This window comes from Echiichthys vipera (assembly GCF_963691815.1).
Source record: "Echiichthys vipera genome assembly, chromosome: 1".
Lineage (NCBI taxonomy): Eukaryota > Metazoa > Chordata > Actinopteri > Perciformes > Trachinidae > Echiichthys > Echiichthys vipera.
The window spans coordinates 27535624-27555094 of NC_139826.1; the positions used below are offsets into that span (position 1 = coordinate 27535624).

A 19471-nucleotide genomic window follows, 5' to 3' on the forward strand; every position below is an offset into this window, starting at 1 on the left:
ATTTTAGAAAAAGCCAACCAATCAGAACCGAGGAGTTTCTGACTCAGCATCAATAACTGCTCAAGAACTCCGATCAAACTATGAAACTATGCAGCGCTGATCAAATATGAATCAAGATTCTGTGGTAGTTACTGTATTGCCTATTTCTTGCACAAAGTGTTATTTTAGAAAAATATTTTAGTGGACCATTTAGCTGTCAGCCAGTCGGCTGTTGGGCGGTACTTGGTTTTGGTTCGAGTCAGTGACAAACTTTCTCATTTTATTTAAATATTTTTATGAAAAGATTTTGTGAGAAATTGACAATATAGTAACAGAATATTGCTTTATTTTTGATAAGCACTGTCTGGTTTCACAGTCTGATCTGAGTTCAGAGCAGTCATTGACACTGCGTCAGAGACTCCTTTGCTCTGAGTGGTTGTTTTTCTTCTGGCGTGGTGGAAACTAGCAGATGCCATTATGAGCACACAGAGAAGGCTCTTAGAGAAGACAGAAATCAGAAGATGGAGGTAGAGATACATGACTGAAAAAACATATTTTTCATAGAAAGTTACTGACTTCAGATTTAAACACTAATGACTCAAAATCAGAAACCATGCATCATGATGAAAAATGCTTCGATGTCTTTTTGGCTGGTATTCACTGTCCCCGTGATATTGAGACAAGTAATTGTCCAGTGTGAGTATGTGGATATGATTTATTAACATGATCACATACTGCAGTTATAGGTTGAGGCCAAATGAAAAAGCTCTTCTGAAGGGTCTAAGTGTTGGTCGGCATTGAAAGCACTGAATTATCATTAAATTACCTCAGCAGCTCTTTTGCTCCCTTTCTCTTGGTCTCCCCTCAATCACAGTTCTTCAGTTCCCACCAATGGCACTGTAGTTAGCTTAATAACATACCATAGCCATGCGTAGGCGAGTAAAGGCTGGGAAGACTTGTTGTTATGTGAGGCAAAAGTAGAACATACAGCCAACTTGTGTTGAACTCTGAAATTAATTTTAAGTTCTGATCATACTTTCTCCTCTAGCTCTACTTCCAGCAAAGTTCTCAGAAAAAATTCATTGTCAAGAAATATTTACTGATGCCTCTAAATGATATACTTAACTGAATGTTGGACTTAAAAACTTCATACATTCATTAAATATGACATGAGGAATATGATATTACTATTAATGAAGAAGTTGTTCGGTTGAATCAATGTCACCTTTTTGCTAGTGAGGGGAGTGTCTTTTGCTCATGTTAGTAAGCCTAGTCTCTCTAAAATTGTCACTAATTTGGAATATGATCTTTTTATGTGCAAGACAAAAGTTTCACCTATGCCTCTTTGATAACAACCTTCCACTAACTTCAGTGGCTGTCAAAGATTCCTGTCAGGTGCTGAGTGCAGACCTTAAGCTGCCGGGAGCAATGGTGCACAAAAAATATATAAAAAATAAATAAAAATCATGACATAAGTAGAGTTACAAACTCGCCACAAGTTTTTGACATCTGAACGTCTCTGTACAATAAAAGGGCTTTGAAACTTCTGAATTTTATTGAAAAGGCTGTGTGTCTTTGTGAAGTCAGTGAGGGGCTTTTACAAGCTGGCATCTTCCATTTTTCAAGCAGGATGCAGAACGCTTCTTTACCTGAGACCTAAGAGTCCAAGACAGGATGTGGAATAAACATATTGGGTTGCATTGAGTACTTGAGAAAAAACAGTACAGGGAGTACAAATGGGTGAAAACAGGCTGTACTGTGTTCCAAAAGCATCCAAGTCAATGTTGTGTATTGTCATTTTTTATGCCGGTTCCATAATTTGTGTTGAAGCAATCACACTGGCACATATAAACGAACTATAAAGAAGTAAAATAAACAGTGATTTATTACCGTGGCAACTCAATTACATGCTCAATTTTAAAAGGCAAATCATAATAAGATTATACTTTGCATTTAAATTGTTAAAATGCTTGTACAAGTTAATATATGGCAGTTAAGTTAAAAAAAAAACTGTAGGTTGATCAGTTCAGTTCAGTTACTCAGCAAACTTGTCCCTGCACATCAAGCAAGCTCATTGGTTCATAGAGGCATGGCAAGGCATGTTCAAAATATAAAGAACTACGGTTGCTTGTCTCCATCAACCTTCCATCAGACTTACATGTGTAGTGAAGACTTTGGAGGATTTTAATAAAAGGTGCCGGCGCAGAGGCATAAAAATATGCTATTCACATACAAGCATGCAAGAATCAGCCAAGCAAATGTCTCTGAACAACACGAGTGAACTGTATATTTGTCGACATGCAGCCTGGATAATAACTTTCCACCCTTAAGGATGATACATACGAGGAACAATCTACTCAGCACCACTCCAATACATCAATAAGGAACTGATGCAAACTGAGCAGCTGCTATGTGTCTGTCTACTTCAAGTCTGAAGAGGGAATGAGACTCTGAAACTAAATGGTCATCTATTAGTCAATGATGATGATTCTCCCACTCTCTTCTTCAAATCATCATCTGTATGCAGACATCGTATTGTTAATTGCTATGTTGAAAACTTCCTGGACAATAGGACACATAATGGGCCAGGTCTAATTGTAGTGTGAGTGTCACTGTGTTGATGTTTAATTGCTTTTTAGATTAAATGAGGATTAACCAACTCAAGGATCATGACAGCACACTAAGACATTAGGCCCCAAAATAGTTTTTGCATCATCTGTAATTACCCAAATGTTCAGTATTTCACCACAGGGTCAGCCTCCAAACTAAGTCAACAATGAGCCTTTTTAGGGGCCAGTTTCAGTAAATCTGGTATTGCAGTTTCATATTGCAATATTAGTGTCAGTTAACATGAATTAGTTTTACATCTTGTACTCAAAACCGGGTTTCATCTGTTGCAGTCTGCTAAGCTTTGACCTAACAGGCAGAGCGATTAGTAGGTGCATATTTGATTGCCTCAGAGAGCGTGGACTGCAGCTCATTGTTCAAACTCTGGCTTTGCATTTGTTTTCCTTGCTCTGAACCATGCCATATCCCATGGGGGCATTTTAGAACAGTGAGGCACACAGAGTGACAAATTACCATTTTCTCTGGTTTGTATGCATAATGGAACTTCAATTACTTAATGCTGATCTTATGCAAACCAGAAAGCCTGCTATCTTTGAAGATACTGAGTTTCATTGGCACTGAAGTGACCAAATATAAAGAGTATACTATGTTAAAGAAACTCCTCTTATGATTCTTGCTCAAATCTACAATTCCTTTCTATGGCTTCTACAGCCTTTCAACAAGCTGAACATATGAGAAAGGCTGACTGGTATGTGACGGAGAATTGCAGATGCTTGCAGTCTTATACAACACAAACTGGCTTCTCAGTTTAGTTAACACAGAATGAAGATTTTAATTTTAGTACTTTAGCGATGCTAGTAGCACGGCTATAGGGAAGGCAAAGTTGGTCTGTCGGTTGGTCAACCACTTTGGTCCAGTCTGGATTATCTCAACATGGGGTTTGCTATAATGTAAACCTTCCTCCTGCTCAGTGCTCCAAATAATGGTAAGCATACCCCTAGAGGTACTTTAGAGTACTGCAGGGGATGTGTGAGATTTTTTTACGTGTTCATTTAAAAAATGCCTGTCATGCATAATTCCTTAAATAAGTTGATTATAAATTATATTAAAAAAAAGTTAAAGTAAGTTAGATAAACCACATTTTGTACTGAATATGCTTATTTTCAACGCAATTGTGAACTGTCAACAAATGCATTCACTTTTTCAAAATTTAGTTTGTTCACAATGTATTTTTGTGAGGGGTAAAGCCAGTTTCACTATTAAATGACAGACGAAAGTCAAGAAAATGGATTGCCAAAATGCTATACAATTGTATACATGGAAAATGAAAAAGATCCCCAGTTAAGTGTGACTTATCAAAACGGTGACAAAAAAGGGAAAGGACAAGGAAAGGGAAAGAGTTACACAGGTTTTGCTTAGTAAAGCAGACACTGGTGGAACAGTGCTCTATTGTGCTTCTTTATTCCTTTATTCACTTTTTCTACCAAAAATGTTTTTCGCTGCTCAGGGGGTTGAAGAGATATTTCAACATTATTAGAAAAGGTTTGAGAACACTGCTCCTCATGCTGGCCATGAAGAGTTCACTTCCTAACATGCCTCTAATATTAGTGATTTGGGGGGAAATCTGCAGTTCTCCTTCAGTGCAAATATGTTGTTGAAGAAGTTTTTTTTTTCTTTTTTTTAAATTAAATATTGTGCTTAAGAAATGGAGTTAATCAGATCAAGTTGGCATCTCCGCAGCTTTTTTGTTGTCTTTTGTTTCTCTATGTTGTTTCCGTGCTGAGCTGCAGTGAAGTTATAGTAACAAAAAGGACATATTGAACTAAAAAGACTAACTTTGGGAGACAACTGCTTGGTTAATCTAACTCGAACAGCAGGCTTCAGCTAAAATTCTGATGTGTCTTAGTGTTTTTACAAAGAGTGAAGACTGGATTCCGTCCCCATTACTCACATTCATTGCATTAGGAAAAAATAATTATAGCAATAAAACCGTTTTTCAATGTTCACATGGGCATCTGGCTATTGTCACAAGTCACACTTGAAAAATGTAGACCTATCCTTACAGAATATACATATATATATATATTATAGTATAGCAGGTATGTAAACAAGAGTCAATTATGCATAAACTATTGTTTGGTTTTATTTTTTTATCTTATTAAAGAATAAAAATACAAGTAAACCTACAGTATGTCAAGGTGTTTTCTCCATTTTTAGATTTTGCTCATTAATTTCCCACAATATATGGATGATTAAATACTACCTCAGAGTCCACTTAACATCTGAAAGGCACAGCATTATTGTCTGGCTGCTGTTCAAAATGAACCATGATTGATTAATCATTTACCCCCTGGGTGTCACATAGAGCTAATTTAGATAGCTTAATTAATATGAGATTAATTGCTTTTGTATGCTCCAGTCAAGTTTAAGGTGTTGTTTAAAAATATGTATTTGAGAACACTCTACCTCAGTTGTTTAAATTTTCTCTACGACTCAACTCTGTCATCTACCTTCATTGGGTGCAACACATTTAAGATATTCATCATTAAGGATTGTGCAGCCTGTGAGTGTATGTTCTAAAATGCATGTATATTACATTCACCACAGCAGCTTTGGATAATTTTCTCCAAACAGCCCATTTTGCAGATATTGAGGGTAAAGAATGTAGGTACCAACATGGAGGAGAGGGAAATCAATAAGCAGTTGCAGAGTGCTTTCCATTTAGCTACAGTACTTATGCTTTCTCACGTCCTCCATGCTCAAGTTTGAGACCTGGAAATGATAGCCTGCAATCATGGAGAAGCCATCATTCCTCTGCATCTTGGAGAAGACTGGGAGAGAGGAGTATTCCAGAGTAGGGTTACATCCCAGGCGTGATATACTGTATACAAAATATACTGTATAATAGACAAATGAAAATGACAATTCTGTAAATGATGGATGACAGGAATTCTTCCGTTTGTTTTTCTTTGCAGCTTGGATATACTATTCTCTGTTAAGGGCAGCTTCTCTCTGTAAGCTTAGTGATAAATATGGCCATAGACATGTTGTTGATGAAAAAGACACAAAAAACCACATTACTTTTATATTAATATTACTGAAATACTGTAGAGACACCACCAAATCTAGCAGTGACTTGCAGTGTTCCAATGGTTGGTTCAAGCTTTGATCATACTATTTCAATAGAAGGTAATGTCCAAGAAATTAATTCTTCATTAGTTTAAGATGTAACAGATGAAAACGATTCCTCGTTAAACAAATAGAAAGCACCCACAAGTTCCTGTGTATCTCATCATGTTCTTGAGGTATAATTTTGAGAAAGGGGTGGAACAGATTCAATCTGAGCTGCACATTTGTTGCCACAGGAGTTGTGAGAATGAAGATCTGTCAATACATGTTAAGGCTTTTTGAAGCTCTGATTATCACGCTGTTAAAGCGGAGAAGACAAGTGAGAGAGTCTGGCTGATGCAACAGCTTGAAAGCATTGGTGAAGCTAACTCAGTGTCTCTCAAATGTCATGTTTCTATATTGCTACATGCAATAGAAGACGCACATATTGAACATTTTATGAAACAGTTCTGAATCCTCGACCATTTATGGGTGCATGTATTATCCTCCAAATAGTCTCCATATTAATATATTTGCTACTAATCTGCAGCATAGCACATACTACTATTATACAGTATATTATGAGCCAGTTCGAGTCACTCACACGATCCACAAATGATACTGACATGATACATGACCGACAGAAACATATTCAGAAAATTTAAGAGCAAACTAAATTTTCTAGATTTTATTGACATGTAAATGTAACACAAGATAGACATAACATCTCTACACAAAGATTAACTGAAGGTTGAAACTACTCATGTTCTGCTAATAAATACAATATTTGATTGAATTGATATTCCTTATCTGTATGTCTCTTTGATGCTGTGAGTGGCGGAGTCACACAAATTTTCAGATTGTATGCAATAAAGTTACTGACTGAATATTCCGCTTGCCTCAAGGCTATTGTTATATGTAACCAAGCATCTTCTTTCTATATTTTTACAGTGGGACGCTATCACAGAGATGGATGAGCAGAACAGACCTATTCACACCTTCCAAGTTTGCCACGTAATGGAGCCAAACCAGAACAACTGGCTACAGTCTGGATGGATCCAGCGCCAGGCTGCACAGAGGGTCTGGACCACATCACAAAGCTTCCTCAGATATATTATACTTTGCCAGAAATTCAAATCAAATGAAGTCGCCTTGAAGCAGGGCCTGGTTGTTGCTTAAGGTTGGGAAAGTGTTAAATTAACTGGAGGGAATGCAACCTTCTAGGTAACATGCGAGGGGAAAAATAGCAGGCACATATACTGCAAAGTAACAAAAAACATGACTCCACTCTGATAGGGGTTGCTCATTTTTAGTCTGGCTCGGCTAATGCCGTGACTGCTCACGTTTAAATGTCATTAGCTGTTTTCATGGGTTGTAATTTTATCCCTTTTACCATTGCTTGTTTGAAAATGTGCTGAGTCTTTTTTTCCTCATTTAATTACTTTCTATTAATTCATTATTTTATTTTGTATAATATGTAAACAAAAAACCTGCTATTGATCAAGCAATATGAAGAGCTGACCACAAAATGTTAGATAACCCTTAATTTGTAACTTCTAATGAGCTTGGGATCCTTTTTTTATTTATCTTTATTTTAACTCAGGTATATGTGGAGATGCGTTTCACACTGAGAGACTGCAACTCCATTCCTTGGGTGTCTGGTACCTGTAAGGAAACCTTCAACCTCTTTTACCTGCAGACAGAACAACCGCTCTCTGCAGGGACACGGTTTCGGCCTTCTGACTATGCCAAGGTTGGTTTTTCAGAGATACAGAGTTCTCTGTTGTGCTACTGGTTCACTAAATATTTACTATGCTCATTAAGTGTTTGTTGCTGGCTTTAAGGTGGACACCATAGCGGCAGATGAGAGTTTTACACAGACAGATCTTGGAGATCGTGTTCTTCGGCTCAATACGGAGGTCAGGGAGGTGGGACCAGTGACACAGAAGGGCTTCTACTTGGCCTTCCAGGATGTGGGAGCTTGTATTGCTCTCGTGTCTGTCAAGGTCGGTGAACAGCGGTGTCTTGATTCATGTTTGCATGAACAACTGCCATGAACTTGTCAGTTTGTATTTGTTTCACAAGACTGGCAGTACATCACTTCCTGTTTTTCCCTTTCACTTAAGGTATTCTACAAACGCTGCCCATCGACTTTAAGGAACCTGGCAGCATTTCCTGACACAGTGCCACATATGGACTCATCCTCTCTGGTGGAAGTACGGGGTGCATGTGTGGAGAATGCAGAAGAGAGGGATACACCCAAATTGTACTGTGGTGCTGATGGAGACTGGCTGGTACCACTGGGTCGCTGTGTCTGTAGCATTGGCCATGAGGAGATGGATGGCTACTGCCAGGGTAAGAAGTGTGTTTGTTCTAATTTTAGAGCAGAACACTAACTAACATTGTACTAAAGCTGGAAATACAGAGATGGGAACAAATGAGAGAAATGGGGAGAAGGGAAGAGAAGGCATTGCATTACATTTGCAGATCTCTAGGGCCCCCCTTCCCCTGTCATCTGCTGGAGCTTGAGTTGACAGAGCTGCTTTTCCCTCCTCTCATTCTAAGATCCTGCATCCCTGTCTGATCCTCTCCATCCACATCTCTCTTCATCTCTTCACAGCTCCACCTCCCCCTCATCCTCTTCTCTCCTCTCTTGTCCACTTTGTTTATGCTTCACTAGCACCCACTGCCCCCTCATTTCTCCTCTGTGTGCCTTTATTTGCTGTCTTTTTATCATTCTCTTTTAATTCTCACTTTTGCTGTCTCGTATCGCCATCTTTTTCTGCTAGGAGACTCAAAACAACGTGAAAAAGAAGAGCTTAACTGGTCAATAAGGATTTCCTGACATTTCAAAACTTTCTTGGCTGTCAATTATTTGGAACAAATAGGAAAGTCATTTCCTGTGTTATCAAGCTGTTTTGGGTTTTCTGCTGTTTATGTCTGTTGTTGCCTTGATACATATAATGGTGGTAGATTCATGTAAAAATTCAGCCACATGACATTTACATAAACACTTTAGAGCTCAGATAAATACCACAACGCTTCTGTAAAAAGCTTTTTGGGGGGATACCTCCTCTCTAATTAGTTGTATTAGCATTCCGTAAATGTAGCCCATTGTCAGCAAAACAGATTAAGAAAAAGTTAAAGAGTTCAGTTGTTCTGGAGTATTTGCCCTGGTTTCTCAATTAGACTATGCAGACAGACTGGGGCTAGCTGGCTAATTGCCTTCATTTGTTAGTTTCACAGCTAATTTAGCTGGCACCTAGTCTTTCTTAAAATCCCCCAACCCTCTCTTTCAAGCTCTGACTTACTGTCGTAATTAAGGCAGGTGCTAGATGGAGCCACTCTATATGATTACAATTGAAGAGCACCTTGTGTTACTTGCTACAATTTGCAGACTTACAGAAGTCTCAGCTGGTTGAGGCTAAATTCATGTAGTACCGCTGCGGTGATGTGGTTACTCACATCATTACAAAGAGAATTCCAATAGTCATTAGTAAAGCTGATCTCTCTCTCTCTCTCTCCTCTCTCTCTCTCTCTCTCTCTCTCTCTCTCTCCCTCTCTCTCTCTCTCCCTCTCTCTCTCTCTCTCTCTCTCTCTCTCCCTCTCTCTCTCTCTCTCTCTCTCTCTCTCTCTCTCTCTGTCTCTCTCTCCTCCTACATCTATATTCTCCTTGTTCCTCCTCTTTGGCTGACCGTAGTTGCTTCTTTTGATTGTACTACAGTTGCAGCAACATTGTCTAGAGATCTCGGCAGCAGCTACTGTGAATGGGTCAGTAACTCATGTAACTGTAACCCACTTGGCCCTTGGAAAACAATGTGTGTTTGTCTATTTATTTAGTGATACATACTGCAAGTTCTATGAACAAATAAACCTAAGATTTGACGGTAAGACAGTAATGTCATAATAGATTGCAATATTGGTTTATATCCATTTTGATACTATATTTCCTAAAAAATCTATTTAGAAACCACTAATGGATTAAATAACCAGGACAAATGACTGTTTTCAGATAATCTATCATATTAAACACCTGTCAAATCAAGGTATGTTATCACATTGATGAGAAAATCATGTACAAATCTAATATTGACTCAAACTCCACAGCACTACATAAAATCCTATCAGACAGCACTGTAACATACTTTATTTTGGCATCAGCAGTAATTTAATTCCAAACATTTAATGGTGCACAATTATACTGAATGTGATTATATATACAAGGGATGCCTCATCCCATACACCAGATCAGTATTGACGCTAATACTGTCTTTATTGATCAACTATCGTCCATGTCATTATAAGATTCGATGTTTCAGCTACCAGTTACTCATTCACAGTCAAGACAGGCCATGCCACAGAATAGCACAGCCTTCTAATAAGTTGAATTATACATATGTAAAATTTGGAGACACCCTGAGCTGAGGTATGAGAATCAGTATGGGGAGAGGAAAATGTGTGCATCTCTAAACACATACAGTATCTCTAAAAAATAAAAAATAAATTGTCATTATCAGTTATCAATTACAAAATAGCTGCACTTATAGAAGTAGCTCAGAACTAAAGTTTAGTTTAGAATTGATTACAAACTACTGTACTTTAAAGTCAAACTTAAAAACTGCTATGTAGCCTACAGTATGTTTTCACTTTTGACAGAGATACAGTAGACCATCAGTTTCCCCTAGTGTCCAGTCTGGTACATATTTCCCAGAGTTATCTTTGTAGTGGACATGAACTTACCATTTCACTATGTCAGAAAGAAGACAAACATATTTCCCAAAATGGTTGTTCCTTTAAGATTCACTTTCCTCTGAAACACTGTTGTGGCATCATGGGTAGAGAAAACCAGAGATGCTGCTATGCTCTATTATTTTGATAGTCAGGTTCAGAATTGTCAGGTGACATGATCGAGCTTGATCTGCTCTGCAATTCTCTAACATCATCAAACTATTTAACGTTAGAAGAGGTGATCAATATTAACGCATTGTGGACTTTAGTGAATTACAGCCAATTCTTTTTCTCATCAGTCTTTTCCATAGGTCTTACAGTGCTTGTGCTGTGATGAAGATGTGCACTTTGCAAGTAGTTGCAGGAAGTTTAGGCATGAACTTGCGGTGACTTCTGCTTTCTCCTCGTTTTCATTTTGGAACACTGCTTCAAAGGGTACTGTGATCAAAGCTGTCTGAGAGGCAGCATGGGGAAAGAGCAAAAGAGGGAGAGAGAGAGAGTGCGTGAGAGAGAGAGAGATAGAGAGAGAGAGAGATAGAGATAGAGAGAGAAAGAGAATAGGGAAAACCCCAGCGCAAGCAAGCAGAGCTCTGCGCTAACACGTCCGTCTTTCCCTCCCAACTGCCTAAACAAAGGCATCAGCGCTTATCAAACCCTGCTTTCCACCCCAAAAGCATTCTGCCAGACTGTTTTGACATCTCAATTGAGTGCTTTATTATTCTATTCCTTTCATTCAGTGTCAGCCACCAGAGGATTACTCATAGATAGGCTGGTTATATCATGACCTAGATAAGGCAACATCATAGTGCTAATGCTATTTGTTCCACATCCTTTCGTCACACCATCATATTCAAAGGGAGGCAGTCAATTATGGGGGAAGCTAATAGAAACGTCTTTTTTAATTCCATGTGAATCACAACAAATATGCAGACAAGACCAAAGACCACCACCAGTAGGCCTAGTGAATACATTCAATAGCCAAAAATCTTCCATATTAAAATGTTTTGTTTTCAACAAAACCTTTTGAGTGATAATTTTTACAGTAAACACCTCTTACTCTCAAAAAGTTGAGAAGAACACAGTTGAATAGCGAGGAAGCAAATTAAAAGGGATTTTCCCAATCACAAAAAGTCCATCAGTGCTCTCTCTTTTTACCTCACAGGCAATGTCAGCAGAGCTCTCCAGAAATCAACAAAACTTAGCTTGCTCACTGATGACCTCTGGAGGAAAAAACAACCTTGTGACCTTGAATTCAGTGGAAGTAGAATAGGAAATGAGGAAATCTATACATTCTCTTAGTTGTATCTGCGCTCCTCTTCTGTCCATTAAAGGCTGTGTTTACTCTGGCCTCTAACGCAGCTCAGCCAGACTAGAGCATCACTCATTCTCTGTGAACATCACATCTGCATATCAAAGCAGAGAGTCCAGGGTAAACATAGTCTCCATCTGTTTCTGACAACGTAAAGCCAAAAGAAAACTTCCATCTTTACACTACCAAACCACTCAAAATCTCATAGTTAGCGTGTCATTACTTTCCTGTAAATTTATAGATGATGAACCTCCATTGACTCAGCTCCTGTAGGTTAGCTGATAAACTCAAATCTCAAGTATCCATAAAGTTAAATTCCAGTATAAATCATCCCAGGGTCCTTTTCGGCAAATACTTTCATCAAATAGGCCACCGAGACAGTTTTTTTTGTGTAACAACAAATAACAGAGATATCCCGGATAGCAGTATTAGTGGTTTAAAAAGCCGTTTCAATGCACTGACGACTTTTAGAGACTTTCCTGGATATTTCCGTTAATAGTTGTTACACGAAAAAATTGTCTCGATGGCTTATTTGATGAGTGTATTTGCCTTGAAAAAGACCCTGGGATGACTTTAGGTCAGAATTTCACGTTAAGTGCTACTCTTAACCTGAAGCCAAGTTTAATCACTGCAGTGTGTTTTAAAAGAGTTTTTAAAGCTGGATTGATCAATATTTCCTTGTATCAAATTACTGTGTCATTTGAAAGAGAGAAAGTTATTACCTCACCTCACCTCTCCTCGGCTCTACAGAATTGTACATTTTCCAGCTCATTGATTTTGTTTTCCTAGATTCATTGCTGCTCTTGCCTTGCAATGCTTTCAACAAGCATGCAACTATTTTAACTGAAAACACTCTAGAAACACACTACTTTACTATCATCACTCAGTCAAAGTTAGTAACTACTGGCAAGCATTTAGCAGCTAAAGAGCCAAATACTTCCCTTGAAAGCTCCCCAAAAGTGAAGCCAAAGCATATCGCCCCCTGCTGACTGACTGCAGTACAGGTTATAAACCCCACACCGTCAATGTTAGCTGATGGGACATGGGCCAAACTAAAAACTCAAACTATACCTCAAATACATTTTTCCCAAAGATGGTTTCAGTCATTTTGGGTAGATCAGTTTCATTTTACTTAATTATTTGATGCTCAAAAAACATCATAATTAACAGCTGTGATTGAGTGGCATTTAAGTCCAGCCCAATCATGACTGTACAGGTACTGGTTGCAAAATTTAAACATGTCAGTGACCATGTCTGGGATATTTTAGCTTTACTTTTGCACAGTGGGAGCAATGGAGCCACATCGTCCATCGTTATATTGTGGGTGAAACATACGTGGCTTCATTATTGTTGTATGTTTTCTGTGTACAGCAGTATTTGCTCTGAATGGGAACACATATTTTGTGCCAATATTTCCCTTTTATGAATACGAATGATTTACATGACAAAAAGGCAAATAACTATTAGGCACATAATTAGATCCAATTTGTACACTGTGTGTGCACATGCGTGTGGGAGATGTTTCCAAACTTTTATGATGGAAATAGTAGTATGAGTATTGTAATTGCTTTTTGGTGGTGCTCTTCCCAGCAAATACCAGAGAGCAGGGAGCAGCTGGAAATTCAAATGAATCTGTGTGTTTGTTGCCTTTGGCAGGAGCTCAACATCGGAGAGAAGTAATATCCGAATGACTGAGGTGCCTCAAAAAAATTGGAAGCTGGATGACAAATTACTCTTCCCATTAAGAGCTAAGCAGCAATGTGATTTTGGCGGGGATCTCTGTATGTCAATTTTTCATCTCATCCCTTTTACATATCTATATACTCAATTATGTCCATCTTTTTATGCAGATTGTTTTTCCTTGTATATATTATCTTCTTGCATATATCATTCTCGCTCTCCCTTGCATGCCATCTCTCATTCACTCTCTCATCAAAACCTCTAACCATTGCTATTTAAAGAAATGTACTGCAGTGAACTTGACAACTGTTTCAAGGGAATTTGTCTGTTTCAAGGGAAAATTTACTGAAAGCAAATTTGGAGGGATCGACAATAGGTCAATTAATTTATCCAACAGTAATACATTACTCAGGCACAAATGTCTAATAATAATTGTTCGTTGTAGCACTACGTCTAATAGAGGTGAAGCCAGAATCTGCAGTGAATCTGCAGTGAAACTGGTGGTGAAAAGTAGGCAAAATTAGAAGTTGTACTGGAAACCGTAGCTAATGAACGTTCATACATCTTAATATCAAAAAATAATTTTTTTGCTTGAGGTCATGAGGTGTCTTAATATCAAATGTATTTATTATTATTTTTAAAGTAAATCAAAAATGAGTAGGCCTATTTTCCATGGCCATGGTAAAACGTACTGTTATATTGACACTGAGTGATACCGTGACATAATTTGAGATTTCTTGGAATAATAGAAGAGTTTGATCCCACTAACTGATATTGGATTTGTCTCCCAAGATAATTTTTTAAGGTCAAAGCTCAGCAAGATCAGAATCTGTGTCAGGGAAACAAGGAGAGATGTATTTAAAACAGTCAAATTTGTCTTTTCTCAAAATAAATTTCCAGGCTCGTGCTGTAGACTGCACTTCTACAGGTCTCTACACAGTGAAATGTTTTACTGTTGGTGGTACGACTGAAAACACTCTAACAAGTTTCTAGCCTCGGGTAGATTCACGTAATAACAATCTGCCTGAGGTAGGAAGTCTTATCCTCATCCAACCAGTACTCTCTCACGGGTCTCCCAAGTTGACAAACATGTAGATAGATACTAGAGATACTGCATCAGTTAGTCTACATTATAATCTGATGGATTTAGTGTACTACAACTACTGAATTATCGAAAAATCTTGATCTCCATTAATGCATGAATAAAAGTACCAGGAGCAATTTAATTATATTGACTTTCCCTTTACTTTTTCTCCTTTTACAAGGAGTCCTGGGTACAGTACTGGATACTGGGTAGCAACTGCACATCATTCATGCGTCACAGTATGAAACTTATCACTGTATAATACAAAGGGTGTTAATGTTTCTGAATGGAGGCAATGCATCAGACAATAACATACTTATTTAATATGGTCTGTCACTGATGTGAGGATGAAGATAAATAAATGTGGCTTTCTACTTACAGTAATTGTGGGGAAAATATGTCTGCTAGGAAGTCTTGATTGAATTCTAGTTACCTTTTTCTTTATCATCATAAATATGCCAGCTATAAGACAGATGATGCTGTCTGACTTATAGCTGGCATATTTATTTGATAATATTGAAATTATTACCTCATACAAATCACTCTGTGACAAAATTATCCCAATTGCCAGAATATTATATAATCGCACTATTAATGGGTTTTTTTCTGCTGAGATAAGTTTGCGGAGAAAGAGGCAATCTGCCATGGTTTTGCCACCTTCTGATAAACCTTAAGGCACAGACCGAAGGAGAGAACAGAAGGAGTGATGGGAAAAGGAAAAAATATTGTAATAAAGATGGGGAAAAAATCAAGAAAGGTGAGAACTGTGGCAGAGCAAAACAGAGAAATTCGAGAGATAAGGAAAGGAGAGTTGGTTGAATTGATGGAGGAAAAATAGAAATGAAAGGTAGAACGGGAGAGAACTGGAGGAAGTAATGAGGTAGGAAAGTGAACCGGGGTAAGGATGAGAAACTGAAGAATACTTAGGCCAGTTGGATGGTGGATTGAGGTTTTATACTGAAAGCAGGATACAATTGCATTTTTACAATACATTATTTGCATGTTAATAGCTATTTTTAACCTGCCTGACAAACAGTACAAACTGTCTAAAGTATTTTCCACAACTTAATTTATGTACCGTATTATTTCCCCCCACAATTTCCCATCAGACCTACTGAAAATCTCAGTTTTAAAGCCTTAACACTAACAGGTATGTCTGTCTTCAAGGACTGCATCGATACTGAGATGTGCACATGTGCAATAGTCACACTGCAAGATGTGCAATGTCAAGTAAGGCAAATTGACTCACACACATCATGCAACATTTTTGCTGCTTGATACAAAAGGAAAATTGCATGGCTCATTTCCATAACTAATCCAGTTTTTCCCTTTAAAAGAATACTTTTAGTGTGACAGGTTTTTGATTAGCCTTTCATTTTTCAAGTACCGTCACTAACAATCTTTCTGACTTACAGGAAACCTAACAACACCTTCTATTCAGCCTACTTAGCTTATTTGACAACTATAAAAAACCTCAGGGAAACGCATATTGAACTTTGCCTCAATGAAAAAAACAAATATGTGGTGGGAGTCTGCCAGCACATACCAATGAGCTGTTTGTAATGTAGTGTTTATTCAAAACACATCTGTGTTGTGGAAGAAAAGGGCCATAACAGGTGTGTCATTTGTAAGACTGTACAGCACCATAAGCATATGGCTCAATGAGCTAATAAGCAGGTGACAGTGAGCCATAGTACCGCAAGAAATAAGGTCAGACCACAGGTGAGAAGAGAAGCAGCTGGAAATGTAATTAAATGTATGTGTGCTGATGGAAATGCAATCGCAGGAGGAACGTTAACTTTGTGTTACTGGCTTCTTCCTCCCCCTCTCTTTTTCTCCAGCTTGTAAGCCTGGCTTCTTCAAGGCATATGCTGGGAACACTAAATGCTCCAAGTGTCCTCCACATAGCTCCAGCCATGACCAGGCCGCCACCATCTGTCACTGCGACAAAGGCTTCTACAGAGCTATCAAAGACTCCTCCACCATGGCTTGTACAAGTTAGTAAAGTAGTTACAAAAACTTTCTTTCAGCTAGGATATTATTAGTTTCTGTCTGTAATTTATTATAGACTGTCGTGCCATCTTTTCCCCATCCATCTGCTCTTTTTTATTTTATCAATATGATTGAGCTAAATTTGCATATCTTTATTCGTCCATATTCCAACTTTGAAATAAACATCTGTTGTGATGTGCCCTATTCAATGTGGTGTGGCCCTGAGAAGTCCTGACAGTAGCATCCATGAAACTGATAAGTAGCTTGCTGGAATGAAACACTTAGGGCACTCTGCAAGCTCACCAACCACACACGTACACAGATATTCAAAGACACACTTGCAACTTCAGGTCTGATCACTTTGCCAAATCAAACATTGTACTGTTTTGAAAATTGGAAAAAATCAAATCTGTGTGCTATCCAAGAAATTGACACATAGGCTGTTTGAATAATATACTGCAGAAAAAGTAGAGAGCCAACCACCCACATGGTATGCCAAAAGTACGATGTCTTTGCTGCTCATTTAATCATTTTGTGGTGAACTTAAGACCGTAAAGGTGGCTCTCCCAAGAGGTCTACAAAGTCTGAAATGGCACCAATAATCACAGATCATGTGTTTTGACCACTCTTGTATTCGGTCAGACAATAACTAAACCCCTCTATATTTGTTGTGCTATATTTGTACAAAAATCTTTATTTTAAAATACCTGATGAAATGATCAGTGAATAATCAATAAGTAATATCTGTCTTAATAGCTTTTCTCTCTCAACAGGGCCTCCATCGGCTCCCAGGAACTTGGTCTCATTGATCAATGACACAGCTCTCTTCTTGCAGTGGATGCCTCCTAGCGATACAGGAGGCAGGAAGGACATCACTTACAACATCCTGTGCCAGCGCTGTGATGGAAGAGATGGCTACAGCGGTGTGACACAGTGTGAGCCGTGTGAGCCAGACCTGCGGTTCATTCCAAGGCCGCTTGGTCTGACTGGTACCTCTGTGGCAATACTAGATTTTGCAACGCATGCTAACTACACCTTCCACGTGGAGGCCGAGAACGGTGTCTCGGGGCTGGGGGTGTCTGCACGCTCGCTGGCGAATGTTACTGTCAACACACACCAAGCTGGTGAGTTGCACAGCTCTGGTACTTTTCAGTTCTGTTTGATTTACCATCTTCAAATCCAACTGGGGCAATTATGTAGCTCCCACATAATTATAGGATTGATATTCTTGACTTGGATAAGATTTACAATTAATTACTCACTTCATGAGTTCTTAAACAGATCCAGACAGACAATTCATTGCAAATATTTTTGAAGCTTGATTATTCGTTTAAGTAATATTTTAAAGTAAAAGTTCAAACAACTGCTCCTTCTTAGCTTCTCAAATGTGATGATTTGCTTATTGACTAAGTTTCTTATAGATGTAATTGAAGCGCTTCGGCTTTTGGTGCCAAAGACATTGGGCTCCACAGCATATATATATATATATATATAGCAGTGGTATAGCCAGAGCGGATATTCTATCGCATTCTGAACAATAAAAAATAACAGTATTTGTTCTCTAATTTGATCTCCACTGTGTGTATATATATATATATGTGTGTGTGTGTGTGTGTGTGTGTGTATATATATATATATATATATATATATGTATGTATGAAAGATTAATAATAAAAACAGTTGTTAGTTGCGGCCATGAATTTCATAATTATAGAAATACATTTGAAAAACATTTAGCAGCACCAAATAAGTACATGGTAAGCTACAAAACATTGCAACACATTTATCATTTTAATCCTGCTGGCATGGGCAAAATAGCCATCTGGAATGCTGGGAATATTCCCAGTTGACCATTCAGCCAGTTGGATGGCAGGGAGCCAAGCAAAACCGCTAAAATTTAATTTAGAAATTTGCAAAAAAGCAGGTTGATAAAACCACCACGATTTTTACCTCTTCACAAGTTCACCTTGCCGCTACCCAAATATATCAACCACACCTAGCTACCTAACTCACATGAGTATTAGAAAGAAGGGAGTTTATTTATTTATTTATTTGTTTGTTTGTTTATTTCGGGTATGTCAGTTAGATGAATCATCATCACACATTATCTTGATTTACAATTCACATGACTGAAAGGGAAAGCGGGAGAAGCAAAAGCTTATCTAGTCCCACCCCCGTTACCCACAGAATACATTATCTCCATCATACTATTTTTATTGTGTCCTTTGACATAACATGTTTCACAGCAGGTAGTAATCAGAGCTGCCGTCCAGCTCTAGACAGGCAAAAAGACATAGTGTCCATATTAGTCCATCATGAGTGAGCAACAGTCCCGTCTTGTTGCCTGTGATGTATTTTCTTTTAGCCACCCCTCTCTTCTGCAGCTTCCTCTGCGCTTAGCTTCACCATATCCTCCCGAGTTGTGGCTACATCTGCTCTCATCCTGGCCAAATACTCACGGATTTCGGAGATGTCAGAGCGCATCCCGACCACAGCACTCCAAGCTGTGCCGTTGTCTGCGCTCACACTGGTCTGTTCAGTGTCGGAGTTCACCAAAAGTACTGAATTGAAACAAAAAAATTATGAGGAAAATAGTAATTTACCTTTTTGGGCATCGATTGGAGTATCTGTGGCTTAAATGTGAGGGACCAGTTTAGGTCAAATGCTTATAGCCATTAGGGATTCGTTGTAATATGGCTGCTCACTGTATTTGATTTGATTAACTGGGAACTTGGAAAAGTTCTTGTAAAAAATGGCAGATTTAATTTCAGACATCTGCATATGTATGCAATTTTTTCCTTTGGTGGTGGGCAGATAGTTCAACTAACCTTATTTAGCTCTAAAATATAAATAAGGATTACATTTACATTTTCATGCTTTACATATTCATCTACTATAGTTACATAATACCTGATTCATGGCTCATGAATACTGTGTTTGCATCAGAGCAGGTGGTGAAGATATCTATGCAACAGTAACAGGAACATTTATTTAATCTGTTACTAGATTTGCCTTTTTTTCCC

The 19471-nt window shown here is 38.3% G+C and overlaps 1 protein-coding gene across 1 annotated transcript in view; it reads left to right on the plus strand.

Annotated features, from left to right (window-relative positions):
- LOC310945563 (ephrin type-A receptor 6-like) overlaps positions 1 to 19471 on the plus strand; it is a gene marked incomplete at both ends in the record, with an annotated part of 52282 nt that overhangs the window by 14358 nt on the left and 18453 nt on the right. The window contains 6 exon segments of the mRNA XM_083911694.1: positions 6607 to 6735; positions 7259 to 7408; positions 7500 to 7661; positions 7782 to 8010; positions 16298 to 16453; positions 17222 to 17572. Of these exon segments, the coding sequence (XP_083767820.1) occupies positions 6607 to 6735; positions 7259 to 7408; positions 7500 to 7661; positions 7782 to 8010; positions 16298 to 16453; positions 17222 to 17572 (1177 nt within the window).